General features: G+C 38.4%; 1 protein-coding gene across 1 annotated transcript in view; it reads left to right on the top strand.

Moving 5' to 3' along the window:
- The first annotated feature begins 7,019 nt into the window (after positions 1–7,019).
- ENOX2 (ecto-NOX disulfide-thiol exchanger 2) overlaps positions 7,020–21,392 on the top strand; it is a 63,084-nt gene continuing 48,711 nt past the window's right edge. The window contains exons 1-2 of the mRNA XM_047082005.1: positions 7,020–7,153; positions 20,091–20,246. Of these exons, the coding sequence (XP_046937961.1) occupies positions 7,057–7,153; positions 20,091–20,246 (253 nt within the window). The 5' untranslated portion in view covers positions 7,020–7,056. The remainder of the gene's footprint in view (positions 7,154–20,090; positions 20,247–21,392) is intronic.

The raw sequence follows: 21,392 nt of genomic DNA, 5'->3' as shown, positions 1-21,392 counted from the left end.
TAGGCTTAATGCAGAACCGAAACATGATTTATCTTGCTGTTTCCTTTCCCTTAGCCAGAGAACAGGAAGCACAATGTTATTCTGTTCTAGGATACCCAACCGTGCCCTTGTGCCATAATCTTTTACAACACATACTTCTTCAGTGCCTACTGTATGTAAGGTCCTATATGATACGCTAGAAATGGTGTTTTCTTCTGTGTTCCATGCAAGCATTTTCTAAACTTCCTCTCTTTTGCCATGGTATTCCTAGCATTATTTACAGGACTTCCATGGCACTTGGACTCCCCACCATGAGAATCATTGCTTTGATGTGAAACATAAAAGTAACCATGCTAAAAATGTTAATAGATTCTTGGTGGGGAAGGTGGTCTGATTTTTTTTAGTACGGTGGAATAAGCGAGTAGTACATCAACTAAAGAAGTTGGGATTGGCTGCACATGTGGTAGATGGGAAGGGACTGTGAAGAATCTAGGGGTATAAGGCACTCTCCAGTAAGAACACATGAACATAGGGGCACATGGATGGCTCAGTTGGTTAAGCATCTGACTCTTGATTTCGGCTCAGGTCATGATCTCATGGTTTGTGAGCCCCACATCAGGCTCTGTACTGATGGTGCAGAGCCTGCTTGGGATTCTCTCTCACCCTCTCTCCCTGCCCTTTCCCTGCTCTCTCTCTCAAAATAAATAAATAAAAACTTAAAAAAAAAGAACACATGAACATTGCTGCAGTAGAACAAGGTTTCTCAGCCTTCTCACTGTTGATATTTTGGGTCGGATAATTGTCTGCTGTAGGGGGCTGTCCTGTACATTGTAGGGTGTTTGGCAGTATCCCTGGCCTCTATCCACTAGATTCCAGAAGCACCCCCTACCTCTAGTTGTGACAACCAAAGATGTCTCCACATATTACCAAATGTTCCCGGTGGGGGGGGCAAATTAGCCCCACTTAAGGATCCCTGCAATAGAGGACCTGGGGAATACCCATCTATGTAACGATGAGATCAGTAGCCTTCCCAGCTCAAATATTATATAACTTTATGATTTACCTAGTTTAAGATAGCATAGTGGTTAAGAGCATGAATTGTGGACCCAGACTTCCTGGGTTTAAATCAGGCCTCACTGCAAGCTGATTTTATGACCATTGACAGGTTACTTAACCTCTCTGCTCCTGTTACCTCATCAGTAAAATAGGGGTAATGAGAGGTCCTACTTCATAGGGTTGTTGTGAGTTATAGATTAATGTACGTAAAGTGCCTAGAACAGTGCCTGGCACATAATAAGTATTAAGTAAGTGTTAACTATATTTAGTCTTGTTATAATTACTATCATTAACACTATTATTCACCATTTATCTAAGTCCTGGAATGTTGCAGAGGTCTGATGTTTCACCCATCTTTGGACCACTATCTTGCTTCTGCAGAAATGACTAGAGAGCTAAGTCCACAGTGCATTGCTACACAATGCAAAGAGATTTTATTTGGCTATAGGTCTATTAAATAGGCATTGCAGGTAAGCCCCACTTTGTACAATTGTTGAGTTCTTCCAGAGTTCACTTATTTAAAAGCACACTAATTGGCACCTACTTCTAGCTAATCACTGTAGAATATACAAAAGTAAATGAGATTTATATCCCCTGCCTTCAAGGAGCTAACAAAGATGGGTGCTACATGCACATTTATTTTAGTAAATATAATTACCCTTAAATTTTCAAAGAAATTCTTGTCATTTCCTTTTTACCCATGAAGAATTTCTATGTGATGAAAATTATCTTCCTATCTCCAGATTTATCTTTCTTAAAGTTTGTATTTCTATAAGTATTGTGTAATTAAGTATGGTGATATTCTTATACTACCAGCATGTTAGGATTATAATACCTCAGATTATCACCATTTATCTTCCCCTTACTCTCTGTTTAAAATGTTGAATATTTAGTACTCAGAAGAGACCGACTAAAAGAGATTTTATCTTAATACAACAACAGAGAGATAGTCCATTCTGAATAGCTTGTCACACGCTATACACCTACTTTCTTCTGGGAAGAAGAATGTCTATACAGGACTCTCTTACATATATTCATATATTTCCTCATTCATTTATTTTAAATACTTTATTGAACATCTACTTTGTGTCAGACACAGTGTCTAGGCATGAGGAATAACAGGAGGAATAAGGGAATCCAGAGTCTAGGAGGAGAGACAGATAGAGAAAGATTATAAAAATATAATGCAATAAGGGCTATTATAGTAATGTGTTCAATGAACTAGGGGAACACAAAAAATAAAGGGCTCTTTGGGAAGGAGTTTAGTGTGATGGATAAGACTGTGGACATTGGTACCAGAGTTGCCTGGGTTCATATTCCTATTCTACCACTTATTAGCTATGTGATATTGAGCTGATTACTTAAACTCTCTGTGCCTCTGTTTCATTATCCGTATATTATTATAATTCCTATATATGCTGTATCTCTCAGTAGACTTTGAACCCTTCAAGGGCTAGGACTACTTCATTATCATCACCTTAACTATTGCCATGTTATTGTTACCACTTACCTAGTACTCATTCTGAGCCAGAAGCCATGCTAAATTCTTTACCCATATTATCTAATTTAATCTTCAACAAACCTATAAGGCAAATACTATCACTTTCCTAAATTCGTAGCTTGCCATTTTTCTCATCAAATCCAGTTATTTATTCATAGAACTTATCACAATGTATAATTATTTTATGTTTATCTGTATTTTAATATCTCCCTTCTGCACTAGAGAGCTTCATAAGATCAAGGATCGGCATGAGGCCTGTTTGACTCACCATAATGTCTTCAATGTCTGTAATGGTGCCTGGCACACAGAAAATGTACAATGAATGTACAATAAATATAAAAGGAAGGCTGGAAGGTAGACCAGCAAGAAGAGAAGTAAAGAGAAACAGAATGAGCATATACTGTAGTCCAGAACCATCTGACTCCCAAACCCATGCTCTTGATCACTAGGCAGTGTTGCTTCCTACTCTTAACAGACTTTCAATAGATGTTTGTTGACAAAATCCTCTCTTCAACTTTGCACAATACTGTGTAACAAAATTATAGTAAGCATAAAAACCAATGGATATAAACCTGGACATAAGAAAGAGAATTATGGGAGAGTGAATTGTCAGAGAAGGACATCTTTTGTCTAAATACAAGAGTATAGATGATGAGATGACACTAACATACTGAACTTGTTTCAATGGAAATAAAGGAAACAAATGAAATAATTCTACTACAGGTGTGTGTGTGTGTGTGTGTGTGTGTGTGTGTGTGTTGTCTTCAAGATCAAATAACTGACAATAATTGACTAGTTAATCAAGTGAAGTATAATATAAAAATAAACAGATGGCAATGATTTGATAGTTATGGAGCAATACCAAGTTAAAATGGACAATTACTTCCAAGTCTTTTACTCTTTTGGCACTAATGAACTCTTGTTCCAAAGTACCATAAGTTCAATCAACTTACAGAGAAAGGATTCATTCACAACTACTCTACAGCCCTTGACCTCATGAGGAGTTCCCACACAAGGCAGAACAAAAAATGAGCATTGCAGGACACGTTCTTCAGACTTGGGTGAGGTATTTTGACAGCACTCGTACTTGACTTCTGAATATTCTTGGCCACTGCCAGTAAATGTAGGACTTATGGGCAAATTAGCAATCTCTTCCTTTAGTGACATGGGACCACTTTTATAAAATACTTAAAGAAATTGCTAGATGTCCATTTTTAGTCTAGAAAGTGAATCGGGCCCATTTTTAGTCTAGAAAGTGAATCAGGCCTGGACTTAATTTTTCCACTATTAAGTGATGATTCCAAACAGATGTTCTTTTTTTTTTTTTTATATGAAGTTTATTGACAAATTCGTTTCCATACAACACCCAGTGCTCATCCCAAAAGGTGCCCTCCTCAATACCCATCACCCACCCGCCCCTCCCTCCCACCCCCCATCAACCCTCAGTTTGTTCTCAGTTTTTAACAGTCTCTTATGCTTTGGCTCCATTTGGTTGTTTCTTAATGGTTTCATTGGAGATAGTAAAACATTGTGACTAAAAGTATATATCCTGCATGACCTTAGACAATATATGTGACCTTTAAAAGCCTTTCATCTATTAAATGGAAATATAAATAGTCCCTTTCACAAGGTTATTTTGAAAGTTAAATGAAAATAATGTGTGCCAAGTGCTTTACCTAGCATGTGGTAAGTGTTCAATAATTAGTGGTAGTAATGGATGGAGGTGGTGAGAGTAGCGATAATAGTAATAATCATTGCCACCATCATTGGTCTCTTCAATTATATTGTATAACCTTTGAAGGCAAGGACTACATATCCTATCTGATTATTCTCTCGTGTCCCCCTAATTTCCAAAATACTCAATTGGCTAATTTGATATTTGCTGATTGTATGTCCATCTCTATTCAATGTTAACTGAAATGAAATGTTAAAGAAATGAAATTACATCAAAAATAGAATTTTTCATTTTTTTTGCACCATGGAAGCTGTTGGATGGTTTTTCTTAGTTTGCATGCATGAGTAGTTTGGATGGAAGCTGACGAAGTAATCATATGCAACTAGACTATGAGAAGAATAGGAAACCTCTTAGTCATCCCAAGCTCCTGTGGTATATGTGCTTGAAAAAAAAACCCAGAAAACTATAAAACCCTGACGAATGAAATAAAAGAAGAATTAAATAAATGAAGAGACATTTCATGTCCATGGATAGGAAGACTCAATATTTTCAAGATGTCAGTTCTTCCTAACTTGACTTAATGCAATCCCAATCAAAGTCCAAGCAAGTTATTTTGTGGTTATCAACAAACAGATTCTAAAGTTTATATGGAGAGGCAAAAGGCTCAGAATATCCAAAATATGTTGAACAAGAACAGAGTTGGAAGCCTGATGCTACCCAACTTCAAGATTTACTATAAAGCTACAGCAATCAAGCCAGTGTGATATTGGGGAAATAATAGACAAATAGATCAGTGGAGTAGAATAGAGAACCCAGAAATAGACCCCACAAATAGAGTTAACTGATCTTTGACAAAGGAGTAAATGCAATACAATTGAGGAAAGACAGTCTCTTCAACAAATGTGCTAGAACAGCTGGAAATCCTCATGCAAAAAAAATCTAAACACAGATCTTATACCCATCACAAAAATTAACTCAAAATGGATCATAGACCTAAATGTGAAATGCAAAACTATAAAACTGCTAGAAAATAACATGAGAGAAAACCTAAAGGACCTTGGATATGGTGATGACTTTTTTTTTAATGTTTATTTCTTTTTGAGAGAGAGCGAGAGAGAGAGAGAGAGCACACACACAGGAGGGACAGAGAAAGCGCATGTGTGTGCGTGCGCACATGAGAGACAGGCAGGAGGGATCCAAAGTGGGCACTGCACTGACAGCAGAAAGCCAAATGTGGGGCTTGAACCCACAAACTGTGAGATCTTGACCTGAGCCAAAGTCAGACGCTTAACCAGCTGAGCCACCTAGGCACCCCAGTGATGACTTTTTAGTACACCAAAGGCATGATCCATGAAAGAAATTATTGATAAGCTGGACTTAACTAAAATTAAGATCTTATGTTCTGCAAAAGACAATGTAAAGATAATGAGAATATAAGCCACAAACTGGGAGAAAATATTTGCAATATACACATCTGGTAAAGGACTATTATCTAAAATATACAAAGAACACTTAAAACACAACAAGAAAACAAACAGCCCAATTTAAAATCAGGTCAAAAACTTTAATAGACAACTCACTAAAGAACATATACAGATGGCAAATAAATATATGAAAAGATGTTCCGTATTATGTAACAGGAAAATGCAAATTAAAACAGCAAAGAAATACCACCATACACCTATTAGAATGGCCAGAATCCAGAACACTGACATCACTAAATACTAGTGATGATATAGAGCAACAGAACTCTCATTCACTGCCAGTGGGGAATGCAAAATGGTTTGGCTACTTTAGAAGATAGGTTGACAGTTTCTTACAAAAGTAAATATGCTCTTACTATACAATTCAGTGATTGTGCTGCTTGGCATTTCCCCAAAGGAGTTGAAAACTTATGTTCACACAAAAATGTGCACATGAATGTTTATAGCAGTTTTATTCATAATTGTCAAAACTTGGAAACAACTACAATGTTCTTCAGTAGGTGAATGGATAAACTGTGGTACATCCCTATGATGGAATATTATGCAGCATTCTATTATGATAGAAATGAACTATCAGGCCATGAAAAGACATGGAGGAAACTTAAATGCATACTACTGAGAAAAGCCAGTCTGAAAAGGCTGCATGTTGTATGATTCCAACTATGTGACATTATAGAAAAGGCAAAACTATGGAGATGGAATAAGATCAGTAATTGCCAGGGGTTGGGGTGTAGGGAGGGATGATATAAGCAGAGCACAGAGAATTTTCAGGGCAGTGAAAATATTCTGTGTGATACCACAAGGATGTATACATGTTATTATACATTTTTCCAAACCCATAGAATGTACAACACCAAGAGTGAACCCTAATTTAAACTATGACTTTTAGGTGATTATGATGCATCATTGTAACAAATGTACCACTCCGGTGGGGGATGTTGATAATGCGGGAGGCTATGCATGTGTGTGGGTAGAGGGTATAAATGAAATCTCTGTACCTTCTCTGTAATTTTGCTGTGAACATAAAACTGCTCTAAAAAATAAAGGCTTCATAAAAAAAAAGAGAAAAGGAAGGAACAGAGGGAGTAGAAAGAGAAAGAAAGAAACACACTAAAATACCATCTGGTAAACTTCTTTCAAATTCTATGACTTCCTTTCAGTTCACGCTGTATTGTTTTAACCCTTGTAAAGAGCTGGAATTAAGGCTCTATCTACTACTTGTCCATCAGTCTGTTTCTGTAAAGTGTTTGCCAGTTTATGTTAAGCAAACTACATACTGAAACCTTAATACAACAAAGTATTTTGCTTGTCATTTTTTTTTAGCTGATAGTAGTAGAACTCTGAATGTGGATTCCACTGCAATGACGCTACCTATGTCTGATCCAACTGCATGGGCCACAGCAATGAATAATCTTGGAATGGCACCACTGGGAATCGCTGGACAACCAATTTTGCCTGGTATGCTATTTTTAATCACGTCACAAGTGTTTCTTTTTATTGACCATGTGGTAATAAATATAACAGTATGACACAACTTATTTTGAAGTTGACATTTACCAGATTCTGCCTAGAGTGTGCATTTTTGTAATATGAGCTTTATAAGCAGGGTGGCCAGTAGTTACTAGTATACTCCTTATTGCACTATGGACTAGGGATATAGCTGATACAGGATATGGGCATTAATATTTAAATAGGTTGTCGAAATAAAAGGCAACAGAATATGGCAAGGAATTATAAAGTTTATCTAATTTTATAGATTTAGAGGAGACAAATAAACATGGAGTGGAAATGAGAATTGACTTAGACACTTCAAAAATCTTAGATTCCTAAAGTGGGGAAGAAGAGATGGTAGGGAACATTCCAAAGTGGTTCACATTGAATAACTGTTCATATTTTTTTAAACAAAGTAACCAGTAAGAGAATGGGCATGTTGTACTTACTCCATCTCCACTAAAGATAAAATCAGAAGAAAAATGCCACAGCCTCTGAAGGGTTTCGTTTAAACACAAAAAAGCTTCTATACTGTCAGAACTATTAACCGTTAAAATGGATTTGTGAAGACATTAGGGAATTGCCATCTATGGAAGCCTGGAGTGCTTTTAAAATAGCCTAAATATTAATCTTCCCAGGTTCATCTAATTGTGATCCTACTTTTAAAAGAATGGCAGGACCAGGCCCATCGAGTACCTTGCTACTCAAAGTATAATCTGCATAACCTGGGAGCTATTAAGAATTGCCAAATCTTAGGCACTAGCCCAGAGCTACTGAATCAGAAGCTGCATTTTAACATGATCCCCAGGTTATTCACAAACACAGTAGAGAAACGGATCTAGAGTAATGCCACTTTGTCATGCCATTTGTCTGTATAGTTAGTGACCTCCACCCCTCCCCCCAAAATAATTTCACAATTCCAATTCAGATTTTGAATCCTTATAAGGTATAATGGGGGCATGCAAGTATAGGCAACAATACTTTATAATCTTAATAATTAAGAAATGTGATTACATAGAAAACTAGGAAACAAGCTTAAAAGCAGCCAAATATAAAGGAAAAATATGTAAATGAGAAATGGGTGGAGAATGAAGGCACTTGAATTATGTATGTGGCAGAGGCAATGAACTGTCCCACCAAACTATAATTCATGCCTTGGACTGTAGTTGACTAGATTGCATCCTACTCCATTAGACCAACCATGTTTGAAATGAGCAACCAGGGATCCTTTTAGGGTGAATGATTGGACCATAGATCTCCTTGGGTTTTGAATGACTAGTGGGGCCAATCTGGAATCAGCAGGTGTTATGACAGGAGCCACTATTGCATCATGGTTAAACATTCAGACTCTGGAGTCAATCTGCCTGACTTCCAAACCTGTTTCTTTCACTACTTTATTTTGAGTAGTTAAATATCTTCTATGAAACTCTGTTTCCTCATTCATAAAATCAGGCTAATAATACTTAACCCCTTAGGATTTTTGTGACAATTAAATTGTCCTTAGCACAATGCCTGGCACATAGTGCTCAAACGTGTTAGCTATTAAAATATTTTTAAAATCATTATTAATATACTTTTTATACATATTTCTAAAGGATGTAATGGGTCTTTTAAATTTAGTTCTTCCTCATTATTTCATTGTAATAGCATTTAAACTAAAATATTATGTATTATTTTATAGCTCCATTTGGAGTGGTCCTGAGTCATAATCTCTTAGAGTCTAGAGAAGCTAAACAATCTGATTTGCCTTAAACATTACCAGTTCATGGAAATCTGATCTGTATGGGTATATGTCTCAGGGAAAAATCTTGAGGCCAGATCTGCACTGATGCAAAGGGGACTATATGTTAGTTATATTGGATTATTTGTAAATTACAATGTCTAAACATAAATCTATGTTCACATGGTAATCTTCAGCATTTAGTCACCCATCTGCAATGTGGAGCAAGAAAGGCTTAGCACTGAGAGTAAAAAAATCATCCAAGGCATCACTATAGGCCCAAAGCTTATTGCTGGGGTCAATAACAGGCCTAAAAATCTGGGTAGGTTTTCTTCACAGGAGCTCAAAGGGCTATTTCTGGAGAGAGTATCTTGTTTACTATGTAACAACATAGGCCTCAAAGACAGACTGTTTGGGTTTGGATCATTGTTCTGCTACTTGCTAGCTATGTGACTTCACACAAGTTACTTGACCTATCTGTACCTCAGTTCCCTCATCTGTAAAATAAGGATAAGTCAGTATCTACCTCATAGGATTGCTGTGAAGATTAAATAATATGCTTAGCCCAATGTTTGGCATGTAATAAGCACTCAGTAAAAGTTAACTGCCATCATTATTAATACTATTAGTAGTGCTATATGCTCTTTAAGATAAAGGAAATACTAACATCTTTCCTTCAAATGACTGCTGAGCTACCACTTAAATTGAAAGTATTTGAGTTCAATGCCACCACCATCAGCTCTAATGAGTGTTACTCATATCCACCTCCAGCCAGACATTTGAAACCTTACGAGTGATTTTCATTTCTACTTCTAGCCCTCTTTGCCTGCATCTTATTTTCTTAAGCACTATGAAGAAATAGATTCTCAGGGTCCCCTTCAACTTCGTGTTTCAGTAATTTTTTAGCTATGCTTTAGGGAAAGTTACTTGACTTTGGAAACCAGATCTTAGAAATACTGATATTTAGTTTAGTAGTGCTCTTTTTGTCTTAAAAGTACCTTGAGCAATAGTATTGGGCTGAGATATACGAAGCTATCTGTAAACTTACTTGAGTTTCGTGTCAACTAGTTTTTCCCCTCTGTGTATTATTTTAGGAAAGCAGTTTAACCATTGAGATTAGAACACAGGTTCAGGATCCCGACTGCCTAGGTTCAAATAAATCCCTGCTCTACCATTAAGTAGCTATGTAAACATTGGCAAGTTACTTAACCTCTCTAGGCCTCAGTTTCTTCATCTGTAAAACACAGATAATAATAGCATCTATGACATGGGGTTGTTGTGAAGATTAATGAGTTAATACATTAAAGTCTTAGAATGATTCCTGCTTCACAGTTGTCTCTCAATGAACTTAACTCTTATTACTGTTCCGAGTTCACATCTGACATATGCTCACAAAAAGTTGAATTATGGCTCATTTGTATTCTTAGCAACAGTGAAGGGTAATGAATGCAGAAGCAAAATTTTCCCTGGGAGAAGTGCTGGACAATAGAAGGTGAAGGGAACAGTACCTGCTAGTGCTGATGACTGCTTCTTGTAAATCTCATGGTGTATCCACAGAAATGGAAGGTTGACACCACAATCCAATGCTGCCTACCTTTCTTCTTGCCTAGATTTTGGGAACAGAATGCCTGTTATTTTTATTATGTAACATTTTAACTGAATGGGCTAAAACATCCCCCAATCCTGTATCCTCCCTGCCTCAAGATTCCTTGAAATGTAAATGGCAGCCAATGAGCCACATGGAACTGTTCCCTGAGATCACTCACTGATGGCTCAGTAATTCAGCTACTTTTCTGCCCCTTATGAGGTTTCCTACTGAGCCAGCAAACTTTTTTTTTGTCCAGTCTCATCTGGTCTGTGACAATAGAAAAGGCTTTTGGCATTGATGAAAAACAAATGATACATAAGCTGCCTTGATTTCCCCTAGAGAACTCAAATCCATACTGTCATGGAAGCTGAGTCTCTTGACACATACTTGTCATCAGGGTAGTGTCATTATATTCATTGAGTGGGGAGCAGAGAGGCCATCTCTGGGGTTTGGTTTGGAGCTCCCTTTCATCTAACATGGTGTTTTGTACAGCTGCTATTCAATAAAGTTAATCCACAATGATGGCAAATTAGGAGGTCTCCTCTGTCTGGCATCTGTCTTTCCTGCTAGAGTATTTGCTTTTCCAAGCTGGTCAAATACGACTAATGTTAGTTTTCAAAGAGAGGGACTAAGAAGGGTCAGACCTTCTGTTTAAGGAGCATTGTTCTGCCCATGATACCGGATGAATCCAAAGATGGATCAATTAAGGAGTACTCATTGAATAGCTCCTTTATTTTACTTTATTTTCCCCTCAATTAAAATATTCTTAGCATCCAAATATAGACCCTGTGAAGTCCCAAAGGAGAAGAGTCTCATTATGGTGTCTCCACTTTATTGACTATACTACCTCCATAATAGGAGATGTTGGAAAATAGGGACTTTATTTTGTCATTTTTAAGAAGGCAGTTCTCACTGGACCCAGGGGGCCAATTCTGATGGGAGCAGAAAGAATGAGGATGTGTGACACATGATAGGCCACTGCTCTACAAGCTCCTCAAGGAGAGACAGACTTGTTTCTATTATTTTTAATATCTCCCACAAATAGAATATGGCTTCAGTGGCAGATAAGGTTGAAATCCTGGGAAAAGAGACCACTGTTCATCAGCATGGTGGACACTTTACTGAAAACCAATGATGTGTAAAACGCGATACCAAATAGAATTAATGCCTCCATAAAAGAAGCTTGAAGCCTACCCAGTGATGGTACTCTCAAAACTCCCCATGGAAACTATTACAAAGAGTGGCCAAATGAGATCATTTGTTCATTCATTCATACAAGAAACATTTACTGAGGCCTGCTGTACACAGAGAACTGTGAGAAACCCTGGGGATAAAGCAATGAACAAAAAAGACAAGATTCTTGCCCTCTTACTGGCTTCAGTACTTTGAGAACCTCCATAATTTCTCCCTAATACATCTCACATATGAGATGCCTCTTGAATGATAACATATCAGAGGCTTCCTATCCATTTTGTTCATTTGTGCTTTTATTCATCCATCCATTCATTAAAAACATATTGAGCTAGGGTTAGGGTCACGGGGTATCCAAAATGGGTATGGTTCAATCCTTGCTTTCAAGCTCAGAGTCCACTAGCAGAGGCAAAGTCAATATCACTACACTACAATGTACCAAATGTCTCAGTAGAAACATATAGAAAAGTACTATTTTAGCTAGGGTGGGATGAGAGGGAGTGCTAGGTAGATGGTGGTGGTCTGGGAAGGTTCACAGAAGTGGTAATATTTGAGCTCAGTATGCAGAGATATATGAGAATGTATCAGGTGAAAAAAAGGGCTAAAAATGATCCAGGAAGAGGAAATGATGCATCAATTACTGGAATGTATACTAGAGTATACGGCATGGGGACAATGGTTAAATATTGAGTAGAATTACATCATCCCATTCCACAAAGTTTGAGGCAGCATATGAGAAAGGTTATAATAAAAGAGAAAAATTACAAGCAAAATAAACCAGCTTCTAGGAAAATATAAATGAAGGTCAAAGGTGAAGACCAGGGGGCACCTGGGTGGTTCAGTCAGTTAAGCCTCTGACTCTTGACCTCAACTCAGGTCATGATCTCTAGTTGGGCTCTGTGCTGTCAGCACAGAGCCTACGTAGGATTCTCTCTCTCCTCTCTCTCTGCCCCTCTTCCACTCCCTCTCTCTCTCTCCCTCTCTCCCTCTCTCCCTGTTTCTCAAAATAAATATACATTTTTAAGTGAAGATCAGGTAGGGAGGTTAATTAGAATTCAGATGTGTAGGTCATAGGATCCTACCCAATTTCTAAAGTTGAGCTGTACCCGTGACCAGATAGCCAAAACAAAAAGGGAAACATGATCAGTTATGTAATTTGCATTTTCCATGAAGAAAAAATATACCAAACCTCAGAGAAGTCAAACTTTTCATGCCCCTTCACAATTTTGTGTGTGTATTTGACATTTTAGCTCTGAAAGAATTTTTTCATAGGGAGCTTCTTATAGGGATGTACACTAAGTGAGGTAGTTGAGTAATTTCTGAAGCCCAAGCACAGTTGTGTAGCCCAGGACTAGTCAATATTATTTTCCCTAATTTGCTGCAAAATATAAAAACTAAAAATATAGTGATTTTTATATAAAACTAAATTTGCTTAGTTGAAATGACTGTTCTTTATTCTGAGATTATAGACTTTCTACATTGTTTGGTTTAAAATATTCTGTCTTTTATGAACTGTGTGCATGGTATATTGGCTAGTTTCTGTTATTTTTTCCCATGTCTTGTTTTGGCAAATTAAGAGGAAGATAATATACGTACATATGTAATTATTTTTATTCCTCTCTAAACTCTAGAAATCTTGGAACCACAGATGTAGAGTGAAATGTCCTCAGTAATGCCCCTCCAAAGGTGTTCACAGCCTCCCATGATGACAGTCAAGGTCATGATCCTTAATCTGTCAAATGTTCTAACAAAGGAAGAACACAGTATAAATAAATAGGAAGGAATAGGGGGAAGGTGGGCTAGAAAGGTAGATATCTGCAAAAATTTATACTAAAGAAATAAAGCTTCATTTGTATAAATTTGAAATCAAAGTTGAGATTTACTGGGGAGAGTCTTTGTGAACTCTAATTATGCCATATAATCCACCCAAGCTTAGTTTTCTACCTTATTTGCCATTGTACACAAACCAAGCCCTGCCTCAACTTTCCAGCTGGCCTGAAGTAAGGGTTTAGATGATGTTTTGGAGAAGCAGGCAGATGTTAGTAGAATTTGAGAGTCATTATGCAAAAATTTGGAAACTAGTGCTCTATTTCCAAGAGGGCTACTGATAACTGCAGGATCATCTGTCAGTGTAGCCAGGCTATCCTTAGAAATATATGTTCTCTCTTAAGATTGACTGCTTGAAAAGTCTTTGTGAGGATTTGCATGGCGAAGAGGCAGTCAGAACTGTAGTGGGTTAAAATTTCATAATACCCAGGCAAAATTCTTATTTTCCAATGAATTTTATAGGAAGTCTAAACAAATAGCAATAATGTCCCAGAAATGTATACCTGAATTGGAATCAATTTTCTGTAAAATACCTTAATTATATTTAGATCTCATTTGGAACACTTATTTTAGACTAATCTATGGTTGCATTTCAGTGGTTTTATTGTGAGTGCCAACTACCTCCTGGTGCTCAAAGAGTCTCTGGAGCACCTAACAAAATGGAAATGCCTTTATGGGCCTGGAGGGGCTCTTGGATGGCAAGAAGTCACTAAGTGCAGGCAGAGCCTTTCTGACGATATGAAGGGTCTTCCAGCTAGCCAGAACCAGGTCCAGTGCTAAAAAGGCAAGACCAACAGTAAATGTGTCACCTCCTACCTTTGCCCACTTCCAGTTCATACACTGCCACAATTTTAACTTCATCTGTGACTCAAAGTTGAGACAATGTATTTTAAAGAGGCCTCTAAATTAACTATTAGTGTGGCAATATGTGTATCAAACACCTGAACAGGAAGTTCTAAGTGTAGAGATAAGCAACCAGATGGTAGCCTTTTGGAGAGAAACATTTGAAGGCCTGCTACAGGTTGAGTAGGTAGAGATAGAGCTTAATCTGACAGGGAGTATCTCTTTTTTCCAGTGGATCCATGGACTTTGTGGGAAGCAATATAGATGAATGATTGAGAATGTGGTTAGTAAAAGCCACCTACTGTATGGCCATACAGTGTTAATTCTGTGAGCTTCAATTTCCTCATCTGTAAAATAGGGAGTAGTATATTGTCCATTCCTTAGGATTGTGAAAATTAAATGAGATGATATGTATAAAACCTGAAAATCCATACACACTCAATTAATGGTTAATAGTATTATGGACACCATCCCTCTCCCCCGCTACAAAAGTGGAGTTTGCATTTTATCGGAAGAAAACCAGTGTGATCCATCCTGCCAGAAAATATCAAGAATTGAACCATAAAATTGGTGAGTGTGGCAACTTTGTCAGGCATCAAAAATGGGCAACCTCTAAGGTTTCTAGTGCTTTGTAGACATCTGTAGTCTTAGTCCATCTAGTAGAGTATCAGTCACCTGGCATTGTGTCAATGGGCCGTGCAGTGCAATGACCACAAGTGCTCAAGATGGTGGCTCTGGGACCTTGCAGGATCCCACAGCACCATTTCAATAATCGGAGAAAAAATCATGGTCAGTCTAGTTTGGGTACTTAGTGTACTTTCTAGTCCCATTCTTTGGAAATAGCCAACTCTATTAACTAACTAATCACACCCCAGTCCCTAGGCATGCTGCATATTCTGTCTATTGCTGTATGACAAACTACTTTATAACTTAGTAGCTTAAAAAGCAATCATTTTATTCTATTTTAAGATTTTCTGGGTGAAGAATTTGGGCAGGACTCTTATGAGCAATTCTTCTATGCCATATGGTATCAACTGGGATGCCTCAGCTGTGGTAGTCTAGTCTGGAGATTCCAAGACAACTTTATTCATATGCATGGCATTTTGGCAGGGACAGCTTAAAACACTGGGCTCAGCTGGATCTCTCTCCTTCCATTTACTCTAAGGTCCTCTCCACATGTCTCTCTACCACAGTAGTCCGACACGTTACATGGTGTCTTGAAGATCCCATAGCATGCAATCCCAGAAACAAGAAGTGGGAATGGTGTCTCTCTCAAGGCCTGAGCCTGAAAACAGGCACAACTTCTCTTATGTCAAAGCAGTGTGGAACCCATCCACATTCAAATGGGGGTGGGGGACATAGAGTTTACCTCTTGGTGAGAGGGGTGTCAAAGAATTTGTATCCCCCTTTAATCTGTCACACTGGGAAAAAATAACTGTATGGAAGTGCTTAGTTGTTCATTTGCCATGTTTTTCATCATACCAGTTTCACTTTATACCTATAATTAAGTTAATTCATGAAAACAATTGTCACACTGCATTGAGAGGTTAATGTCACACTGCATTGAGTGTAGTGGTTAAGAGTATTAATAGTTAGACCAACCTGGATTTGAATCCTAGTTCTGCTTCTTACTGGCTGTATAATCTTGGGCAAGTAACTCAACACTCTGAGGCCTAATTTCTTTATAAAATGAAGGATAATAACAGTAGCTAGGTCACAGTCTTCTTGGAATGTGATTATATAAAATGCTTAACACAGTGCCTAGCACACTGTAAGCATCCAGTAAACAATTTGGCTGTTTATAATAATTGGTGATACATAAGTGTAACTGCATGGATGTTTCCAAACTAGACTGTGAGGCTGAGGATTTTGTCTTACTCGTTCCTTAAATCCCAACTCCTGGCACAGGGCCTGGCATCAGACTAGTGAATGGATGGACATATGGATGACTGGATGGCAGCGCAGAAATGCTATGTGCCTGCAATGTAACCCCCTGGCTCAAATGTATAAAGAGAATGGAACATAATTGTACTGCCAGGTAACTACTCTAGGTAGAATGAGCACAAGTTGCTAGGGGGCAGGAAAGCTTAAGGCCACACTGAAATATTACTTGAAATCACATAGTAGAGTTGCAACTCAGAGGAGCAAGCTGGTCCAACTGACACACAGAACTTGTGGCATTTCCAGTTAAGCTGGGACTTTGGGAAGTTCATGAATCAGAAGACGAATGCAAACCAACATTTATGACACTTCCAGGCATGGCAATACCAAGTCAGAAAGGCTGCAGGGAAAAGGTACTGGAAGGAGAGATATAAAAGCAAAACAGAACAGGGCATTTATCATAGGAAGGACTTTGGAGGAATACGTTGGCCTTTTCCATAGCCCTTGTATAAAATGATTTCAGATCTCCTTCAGAAGTTTGAATTCCTAACATAAATATTAATACTATGTAATTATAGGTGTACTCCTCAAGCCAGGCTTGAAGCCTCAAAGAGGGAGATAATTTCTCTGGCGTCCTATTCCCAATGTGTTTTAAATTATTGGACTTCTTTGATATTTCAGGTTCTGCAATACTTGTATAAGTCCCATGACTTCAAATGGTTATTTTCTTGGTTGGCATCAGAAATTTACATCGACTTGGGTGCTTAATGGCTGAAGATAAACAAAAGAAATAATCAATGTGTTAGGAGCCTTTGAAATGTCATGTGCAACCTGCCCTCTAGCAAGCCCTGCTAGGCAGTGTAGCCTATGGAGCTCTTGTCATATTGAACGCAAGAAAGAAAGGGAGTTTATCTACTCTTTGCTTTAGCCATATGTCATGAATACATCTGCTTTTAAATGAATTTCATAAAATATTAATGTAATCATACCAAACAGAGTGGTGAGTACCTCAGTCAGGAGTTATATTTATCTTGTGTATTTGTTTTTTGTTTGTCTCCATTTGTTAGTAGACAGTACATGGAGACGGGCATTTCTTTCTCAGCCGAAGTGGCAGGACTTGCTTAATGAACTGATGTTTCTGTAATCTGTGGTAAGGCAGAGTTGTGAGTGACAGAGCTGTATGAATAACAATGAGGAGGCAGGCAGAACAATAAAAGGAAGACAAACATTTCAGTTGGAGAGGAAAAATAGATGGAATTGTTTAGTTGGCACACAATCTAATCTGATCTTTTCCTACGGAAAATTAACAGTTTGTAAATGGGTGAGATAATGTTAACAATTTTTCCAAAATAATAAACACAAGAAATCAAATTTTCCAAAGACGTAAATGGTATTTTTAACCACAGTGCTCCTATTCTTCAGTGTGGGAACATAGGGCATCAGGGGCCTAAGTCCTCCAAGATGGAAAGGAAGACCTGGACCCCCTGCCCCCACCTGATAGAGCCTGACATATAAAAACCTATCACGAATGCTTGTGGAATGTGGGAATGAATGCCCAAAACAGTGAATTTATTGTTGTGTGTATGCATGTTTTGAATGGAAGGAAGGAAACTTACCTATCAGGACTACCACTTATGCCATGGGTTTTCGTATCTGTTCTGTCCTTTCATCCTTTGAGCTAAATGTCATCATTTATCCCCACTTTTATCAAAAACAAAATGGTGGTACACAGATATTAAGAAACGTTCCACTACTATGTGGAGAAAAGTAGAGATATGAGGGCCACAAGGAGGAAGGCAGGGAGAGAGAGAGAAAGAGAGGGTGCATGAGAGAGAGTGCATGTGCTCACATGCATGTGTAAAAGTGCATGTTGGGTGAGATTGCACGTGAAGGCTAAAAGTAAATTTGTTTTCAGAAAAATAAATTTTCCTCTAATTTCTTGGAAATTTCTTGGAAGACATTTTTTTCTTCCCAAACATATCCGGGGTCTTGATATTTCAGCATGACAGGCGTGTGGGAAGATGGCGAATGCTCTAGCTCTTGTGGACTGGCTGTGCACATGCGCTACCACCTGCCTATCTGCCCAGTCACGAGACTCACCCCTACTGGACCTATTGTACCTGAAGTTCCACTTCTATAGGGACCACACATTCTTCCCACTGTTTAGATCCATCCCTTTCAACATCTTGGAGAACCACCCAGGGAATTCTGAGCTCCTTGAGGATGTGCTTATAAGGATTGCCCCCTCATGTTTTTGTGGTGAGCAGAGTGAAGTTTTGGGGGTTCAGGTACACTACTGCTACTGCAACTGCCCCTACATTATCACAACTCCTTATGCAATACTTTCTTTGCTTGCAGCCCACTGTGCATTCTGTAGCAGAGGACAGGGCTGAGAGGTAGAGAATAAGGAAGTATAATGGATTTCCTTCTCTCAGAGAACTTGCATTTTGTTATAGAGACAAAATTTAAACAAAATCAGTACCACCCATAGACCCAAGCAAGTGGGAACTTTGCCCTAAGCCTGCATCTCAGGGGACCTCCTGCTTTGAAATGCCTGCCTTGATGTTTTCTAAGGCCCCCCACCCAGTGCTAAGGTAGGTAGTATAATCAGGGTAGGTGCCCTGAGTCCATAACAGGTCGTATATAGGTTCTAATCTCAAGGAGCACCTTTATTGAAATTTTTAAAATTCCTCTTCATTGTCTGGGACTGACCAGTGCCTGCAGTGTTGTCTAAGCAAAGAGTCCCAATCTCAGCCTGAACCTGTGTGGACCCCAGTCATCATTTATCCTCTTTGGGGCATTCTCTAATCCTCTACTCTACATGTGGAGTCAACCATATTCTCCAAGAAGCTTCAGAACTCAGGCCTATGGAGTCCTCCCAGACTCTGTTCCAGGAAGGTAGCCTGGCAAGTAAATCAGTCCAGCTACCTGGTGTGGTATTTCTTTCATGGTATCACATGAGATTGTGCCAGCGAAATAGTGTTGATGTTGATTTGGGGTGAATTGAATTGTTTATATAGATGAGCCCCACAGAAAAGTATTTGTTTGGGGGCCCCTACACATCCTAGAAGCATCCCTGAATAAAACAAAAGATGATGCAAAATAAAATAAAATTCAGTAGAAACAAGTGTAGAACAATTTTTCAACACAGAGTTAAGAATGAACAGAATTATCTGGAAAAAGTTCTTCAGGGAGGGTGAGACTTAAGGCCAGCCTTAAGTATGGGGAGAATTGGGAGAGAGTCTAGTGATTCCAAAAAGGGAGAACAATATGAACAAAAGCAAGGAGAATAGTTATTCATTGAATATTTTTGTGCTATACATTATGCTAAGCACATTGCATTCATCATTTTGCTTATTCGTCACAATTCCCTATAAGGTAGGTGTTTGCAGATGATGAAATGGGGGTTCAAAAGATTCATCCTGCTAAGCAAACAATAGAAGTAGGTCCCAGGTCTTCCTGATCCCCAAAATTGTATGCTCTTAATACCATGCTATACTGCAAAAAGACAAGGGATAGTAGGGAGCCTTGTCTGTATGGAGCAGAGAATGTGTGTTGAGAACTAGTAAAGGCAAGATCAACAGACAAGGCACATAGTATGAAAGGCCTTGGATGTCAAAAATGATATATAGAGACAAATAGACTGGTCAAGCAAAAACAAAGATCCCTATCCCAAAAGGAAAATGCACAAGTAGAATATAATATTTAAGACCTAATGCTAATACCATGTTTTCTTAAATATTTTGCCTTCGTCTTAGAAAGTCCCTTGGCTTGAAATGTATAAGGTAACATTCTGCCTCCACTTGGCCTTGCCTGGTGTCACTTATTGTTCTCTCTTTCCTCTCCTTTTTTAGACTTTGATCCTGCTCTTGGAATGATGACTGGAATTCCACCAATCACTCCAATGATGCCTGGCTTGGGAATAGTACCTCCTCCAATTCCACCAGATATGCCAGTAGTAAAAGAGATCATACACTGTAAAAGCTGCACACTTTTCCCTCCAAATCCAAGTAATATTCTGCTTTTTCTCCACACAAGTCATAATGTTTTGGTGTCTAGGAACACTTTCTTCTTTTTCAAAAAAAAATACCCTAGGGCTTCATAGATGTATATACAGAAGCTTCACCTAGAAAACAGAAGACGGGAAAATTTTCTCTTATTAGGCAAGGTTGAATTTTATGCATAGAATAGTAGATTTCTGTGTGTTGGTTGCATTACAAATGATAAAACGTGTTTCTAATGCCATCTGGTAAGGAATTCAAGTGTGTTCGTACAGAGACACCTGACACAAATTGTTCAACACTGTCATTTGCAGACTCTCTTTTTCATAACTGGCCTACATGCTGATAATGGCAGTAATAGTGTGTGTCTGAGCCTGCCCGAGGCACATGAGAATACATATTTGGTGCTAAGAATCCTCCATTGCTACTAGCTATATTCACACATCACTCAAACTACTGCTATTCAACTGATGGGCTGCAATAGAAAGTGGGGTGAGGTTTAACTTGCTACGAGGGCAAAGAGGAATACTGAGACTGAGTCGAACCACTTGCATCCATCTAGTCAATGAAATTCATGTGGAAATGATCTATGGATCTATCTTTGCAGTAATGAATAGGTTTCTCCTTAGACTCTTAAAAATATCTGCAAACATATGTTGGCCATATTTCACTTAAAACATAGCAGCAATAATTGACTCAAACATTTTTCTAGGTCTATTTGTGGTTTTATTTACTTTAAGTGATCAGACGTTGTTTCTACACATGACCCAAGCCTCATTAGAGCTTTTTCCACAGTTCTAGTGGTGCTGGGTGACCTACTTAAGGGAGCTGCCACTACAGTGCTAAGATTAAAGCTGTTAAGGGACACATTCAAGGGTTCAGGCCATAGATCAAGTGAACTTGCCTTATCACAATAAACATGAACTTTTGACATGTGACTTCAGACAACTATTTCATCTCCTACCTTACACAGGAATTAGTTAATCATGGAATCAGGCCCTGGCAGGGACCCAAATTCTAGTATAGTCTATCCATAGCTAACAAGACTTTAGAATCAGTAAGGGTTCATTGACCAAATCATCTCATCTCTTTTTGCTAGTGAGAAATGTTCTCAGTGCCTTCTTCAGGTCTTTGAACTTGATTGTCAGCAGGGTA

Source organism: Lynx rufus, unplaced genomic scaffold (assembly GCF_022079265.1).
Source record: "Lynx rufus isolate CCGP_SWC_20201006 ecotype Redwood Valley unplaced genomic scaffold, mLynRuf1.p SCAF_19, whole genome shotgun sequence".
NCBI lineage: Eukaryota > Metazoa > Chordata > Mammalia > Carnivora > Felidae > Lynx > Lynx rufus.
Note: the sequence above shows the minus strand (reverse complement) of the source record. Positions and strands in the feature narration are given on the sequence as shown.